Genomic DNA, 5,767 nt, shown 5'->3' with positions numbered 1-5,767 from the left:
TAATATGCCGCCTCGTTCAGGTACTTGACCACATGTCATTACCTAATCGAAATAAAGAAAAAAATTAAGCACACATGACAAACACATAAGTGAGGCGGTTTAATACACATATGACATCTACGCGATAAATCATATTTTGGTATTTTACCTTTTAGAAACCAAATAAAGTGTAGTATTACACGTAATCAGTGAAAGTTCCCATACATTTTGAGTGAGAGAGAATTCTCGGATTAGCGGTGATTAGGTGAAAGTTGCTGCCGATTCTCGAAGAGCATTGCTCATTGATAGTGGATTTGCTTCCAAGGCCAGATTTAGGTCAACCTAGATAAATCTCTTCTCTTTCTTAATATCTTTCATCTTCTATATTGATTGAAAATTCGATCGCAGTTGCTTGTATTGCAATAAATCTTGTTCTTGGTTTGATTTATCGTGTTTTGCATAAAGTAATGAGTTATTAAGTTATATAGCCACACGGTTATAATGAATTGGGATATAACCCACATTTCGTTAATTTCTTGTAAATAGCCAAGTTAACTTATTAACAGATTAGTAAAAGACTTATTTAATCCAGCCAAACATATAAAAAAATGTAGTTAATAGGCTGCCACTATGCAAGTTGGCTATTTATAAAGTGTTTATCAAAGGTTGACTAATTTACAATTCATATAGTTTAAGTGACTTACGTAGCCAATTTTTTGTAAAGTAATTGTCATAAAATATTCGGGTGTTTAGGTTATAAGCTACTATCAACCATTTCTTCAAATGCTGTTCTAAAGACAACAAATTCAAAATAGAACAAAGTTCCATTCTCCACATAGTGAATGTTTGTTCTCACAAAGAATATATCCAAATGAATGTACGCTTTCATTTAGAGGGTCATAATTTTCAATGCCATAGCATATGTATATAAAAGGGTTGTACAACTAGAAAGGAAAGAAATGGAGCAGATGTATATAAATTCTTGAGCAACGTCAACAAGCCATCATTGGATTCAGGTAATGATTCGGCTTTTGGGTTTCTTCAAGTGACAATCAGAAACAAAACCATTTAAATTAAAAAAGAACAAAGAAAACATCCAAATGATTGTACGTTGTAATTGATAGTGTTATAATTCTCCATGTGTAATCTATCATTACAAAAAAGCTTAATTCATACATAATTGTTGGTTTTCGTATCAAGACTCCACAAAACAGAGAATAACACGACAAACACACAGAGTATTTGTATTTCTCGCAGGGAAAAGAAAAGAAAAAATAAAGGAAAAAATGGGACAATTTCCTGGTCTTGTATTTATGTCGAACACTAGGAGTGCGTTACAATTTCACAACGTAATCAGCGAAATTTAAACTACAAATTTAAAAGGCTCTTCTGTTTCACTTTCGCTGTAAAGGTCTTGCATATCGACAAAAGGTTGAAGAGATGAAGTGACCTCTTTTAATTCTGGACATCTGTATATCCCATCATACGACAAATAATAATAAAAAAAAACACACACACACACACATAACATGCAATGATGCAAAACAAGGAGATGTTATTTCAAAGGTGTCGAATTTCAGGGTATGAGTTGATATCCATGAAAGGTAAAAGAGAAGACGCCACAACTTTCAGCTCTGGGCATTCTTCTACCTTAGCCCGAGACAAGGAATCTGCGACGAACTGAGCGCTCTTCAATTCGGGTAAATACAGCAAATAGATAATTTTCAGAGTGGGAAGGTTCATTATTATTGCATCCTCGTTTTCATATGATATTATTTCCTTCAACTCCTTGCAATCCCAGATGTCGATCTCTTCCACACTGGGAAACGAGGTGTCTTTGCCAACAACAAACAATGTCTTCAGTTTGGGTAACTCAACCAATCTGATACTTTTCAAATTGGGAAGGTTCAATATTATTGCATCCTTGTTTTCATATGATATTATTTCCTCGAACTCCAAGCAATGGCCGATGCGGATCTCTTCCAGACAGGGAAACGAGGCCTCTTTGCCAACAACAAACAATGTCTTCAATTTGGGTAAAAAGGCCAACATGATACTTTTCAAACTGGGAAGGTTCATTATTATTGCATCCTCGTTTTCATATGATATTATTTCCTCCAACTCATAGCAGTCCCAGATGACGATCTCTTCCAGACTGGGAAACGAGGTGTCTTTGCCAACAACAAACAATGTCTTTAATTTAGGACACTGATAGATCTTTAGTTTCTTTAGAGAGGAGAATGCCCCGAGTGGCAACGCTGGAGAAGCCGTTCCATCGCTCTCTGGACCGAATAACGCTCGCAGGTCTGGCAGTGAATCAAGTTCCAACTCCTTGATGTTTTGAAGCAGCGGAAACACGGCCGGAGAATCATATAACATGTACTCCATCTTCTCACACTTTTTAATTTTGAGTGTCTGCAAGTTTTTTATGTTTTCGACGGATGCTAAACGGCACAAACTTTTTTCAACAAAGTTCGACACACAGAGGTTCTCAATATTATTGGGTACCATGATCGGGCCCTCGAGAGAGACTCTGTCGTCGTAGCATATATACATGACGTTTGGGGTTTCATCTGGAAAGCGAACATCTCCCACTTTAAATCTGAAATCACACGATTGCGTCGTCGTTGCTGCATTGCTAGGAATCATCCGAAGATACACGTTGAAGAGGTTGACATCCTGGAAATTCACTTTTAGAGTCTCCAGATTCTGCAGAGCTGCCAACTCTTCTGCGCTCTCTATTCCAGCTCCATATGGCAAAATAATTGAGAGGTAGATTAGGTTGGAAAGCTCGAAGAGAAGCCCTCTGCGGTAATGACGAGCTTCGACACCACCTAAGTCAAGGTGCGTTAGTTTAACCAACTTTTCTAAACCTTGAGGAAATTCAGTGATTCCCGCATTGTTCATGTCCAGCCTTATCAAGTTCCTCAGTTTCGATAGATCTGGAATGCACTTCAAGGAATAGCAATTTTTGAGCGACAGCACGGCAAGATTTTCCAAATTAGTGACGGAACCGGGCAAGGTTATGATTCTTGTCCAAGATAGATCGAGAACACACAGTCCCTTCATTCGCGTGAAAAAATCTTCTGAGATCATTTCCAGCTGGTTTGCAAAGAAGAATAACAACGTTGATAGTCTCGGACACGTTGGGGGCTCGGCAACGGGGATGATTCTGTTTTTTCCCGTGAATGAAACTTTCTCGAGTTCCTCGTCCCATTTTTCTCCTTCTGTCGCGTCCATTAAGAACCGAGATGGAGTCTCGCGCATGATATGTATTGCCATATCCCTCACCGAGTCGTGGAGTTTTACGCATTTCTCCCCTTTCCAGTCAACCGTTTCGATAAACAGGCAATCACGCACGAGCTCGTTCAACATAACATGACATTTTCCCTTCCTTTCTTTCGCCGTCCTGCCATGATCAACTCTTCCTTGGGCTATCAACTGGTCTATCAAAGAACTTCTATCGATGAGAAAGTCTTCAGGGTACAACGCGCAATGCAGAACACACTCTTTAAGTATCTTATCCTTTAACCGATCGTAACTAAACCTCAAAATTGTAGTAATTTCTTTCGATGCAGAATGTGTGGCGTCCTTGAGTTCCGTTAGCGCGACCTCCCACTCTTTTTCGTCCAATTTGTCTCTCATGCTTCCAGCCACGGTGATGATCGCTAAAGGAAGACCTGCACATTCTGCAGCGAATTTCCTTGCAATTTTACTAAGTGTCGGGTCAGAAGCCACGCGTTTTCCAACCTTATCGAAGAACAACCTCTCCGCCTCTTGTTCCGATAGAAGCCCCATTGGTATTATCTTGTCGCATTCCATCTTGCTACATACGTTGTGATACCGAGTCGTGAGCACTAACTTGCATCCATTTTCAGGAGTTGGGTCGGGGACTCCGACCTTTTCAAGAGGATAATGTTCCCACAGATCATCGATGATGAGCACGAACCTCTTGTTTTTTAATCCTCTTAACAACTCTGTAGCCCTTCTTTCTTCATCATCTTTCTCGTCTAAACCCAAACCAAACTCACGCGCGATTTTATCCTGTAAACCACTTACACCGGATGCCTTTGACGCAGTGATCCAGATCACCTTGTCGAACTTACTTCCAATCTTGTCGCCGGCTTTCAAAAGGTCGTTATTGAGATGTTCGAGCACGGTTGTCTTACCAGACCCACCCATCCCATGGACTCCGATCCTCGTAGCTTTCTCGTCCACCAAGCAACGCAAGATCTCTCCTTTTGTCTTCTCCGCCGGCGTCTCGCCTCCAAACAACCCTATTGTTGTCGACTTCTCGTTCCCACGCCGCGCTAGTTTCCTGACCAAATTTCCTTCTCGGAATTCAGCGCCTTCTTTGTACAGTTTTTCTACATCCGGTATCATATCTTCGATTCTCCTCCCCACCCTAGCTCGGGATAAGAATTTGACCCGCCTCGTTTCTTTTTCGATTTCTTCTACGTCACAACTCATATCTTCCACACTTTTCATCCAGCATTTGAGTTCCTCTGTCTCCTCGGTCTCTTCGGGTATAATATCGGTTTCGAGTCTCGATTTTAGATCTTCTTTTCGACACTTGAGTTTCTCCGAGGCCTTTCTGAGAGCGCGCATGTTCTTTTTGATGTGTCTGCGATGTTTCCATTGCTTGGCTACTCCAGACGATGCACAATCCACAACAGGGCGAATTACTGCAGCAACAATCACCATTCCTGCATCACTGAAATTTTCTATTGATAAGCTAACATCCTTTGATATATCCTTGAAGTTTAGTATAATATCGGTTTCGAGTCTCAATTTTAGATCTTCTTTTCGACACTTGAGTTTCTCCGAGGCCTTTCTGAGAGCGCGGTATGTTCTTTTTGATGTGTCTGCGATGTTTAGTATTTGATATATCCTTGAAGTTTAGCATCTTCATATTGTATTGTTACTGTCATTTACTTTTTAGAAGTAAACGAAAGATATGAACAGCCACAAAAGAGCCACCGTATCAATGTTTCATATGCTCTCATGTAATTTGAAAAATTGTATCATTATATTTAAATTAAAATAATACCTTGAAACTTTGAAATTGCTTTACTTTAATTTATGTTTTTAGGGTCAAAATGTAATTTAATAAGCTTCTATCAAGATATTTTGGTTTGTAAAATATGTTTCTGGTGTTGAATTTCATAAATAAATAAAATTAAAAATATCAATTGCAATAGATCTATATACACTGTACACAGAGATACTGATGGAAAAAGATAGTGTATTTATATGAGAATCGGGAAATGAAAGTATGGCTGACCATAACCTGAAGAGTGTACGTAGATCTACACAAGTACTGCAAAGTGTCCTCTCGCTCTGCTCCTGCAATATGCTCGACTAAGAAACTTCACGAAGATTTACATGTAATATATTGTTTTAATTAAGGCCTATAATCAATATTGAAGAACAAACAAGAAAATAACCTGCAATAATATTCTTCGAGGGAACTCTGGATGGCGATGAGGTGCACAGAAGAGGGCAAGCAATTATTATTCTCGCTCAATTATTATTCATGTTGCTTTTCTCTGTCAACTCTTTGAAAAGGGTCGTGAATTATTATTCATGTTGCTTTTCTCCGTCAACTTCAAAGAGTCGTGAATTATTATTCATGTTAGTTTCGCTGTCAACTTCAAAGAGTCGTGAATTATTATTCATGTTGCTTTTCTATGTCAACTTTTTGAAAAAGGTCGTGAATTAATTACGGTCATTTAGTAATGTGTTTTTTTATTTTAAGGTAGAATTTACAAATTAGTCAAAATTTGCA

General features: G+C 38.9%; 1 protein-coding gene across 5 annotated transcripts; it reads right to left on the bottom strand.

Moving 5' to 3' along the window:
- Positions 1–1,025: 1,025 nt before the first annotated feature.
- Positions 1,026–5,536, bottom strand: LOC149398105 (putative disease resistance protein At4g27220). Of its 5 annotated transcripts, none has more exons than XM_089615982.1 (3): positions 5,427–5,536; positions 5,264–5,325; positions 1,026–4,693 (listed from the first exon to the last, which is right to left on the bottom strand). In XM_089615982.1, the coding sequence occupies exon 3, from the start codon at positions 4,681–4,683 to the stop codon at positions 1,540–1,542; it is 3,144 nt and encodes a 1,047-aa protein (XP_089472108.1). In that variant the 5' UTR covers positions 4,684–4,693; positions 5,264–5,325; positions 5,427–5,536; the 3' UTR covers positions 1,026–1,539. The 5 variants fall into 5 exon arrangements, with proteins under 5 accessions (XP_089472108.1, XP_089472111.1, XP_089472109.1 ...); XM_089615985.1 differs by having other exon boundaries at positions 1,026–4,685; XM_089615983.1 differs by having other exon boundaries at positions 5,270–5,325.
- Positions 5,537–5,767: the final 231 nt, after the last annotated feature.

The sequence above is a fragment of the Urtica dioica genome, chromosome 5, assembly GCF_054948205.1.
Source record: "Urtica dioica subsp. dioica isolate 48M chromosome 5, U.dioica_male_clone48M_v1_H2, whole genome shotgun sequence".
Lineage (NCBI taxonomy): Eukaryota > Viridiplantae > Streptophyta > Magnoliopsida > Rosales > Urticaceae > Urtica > Urtica dioica.
The sequence above is the reverse complement of the archived record's forward strand: the minus strand, read 5'-3'. Positions and strand labels throughout refer to the sequence as shown.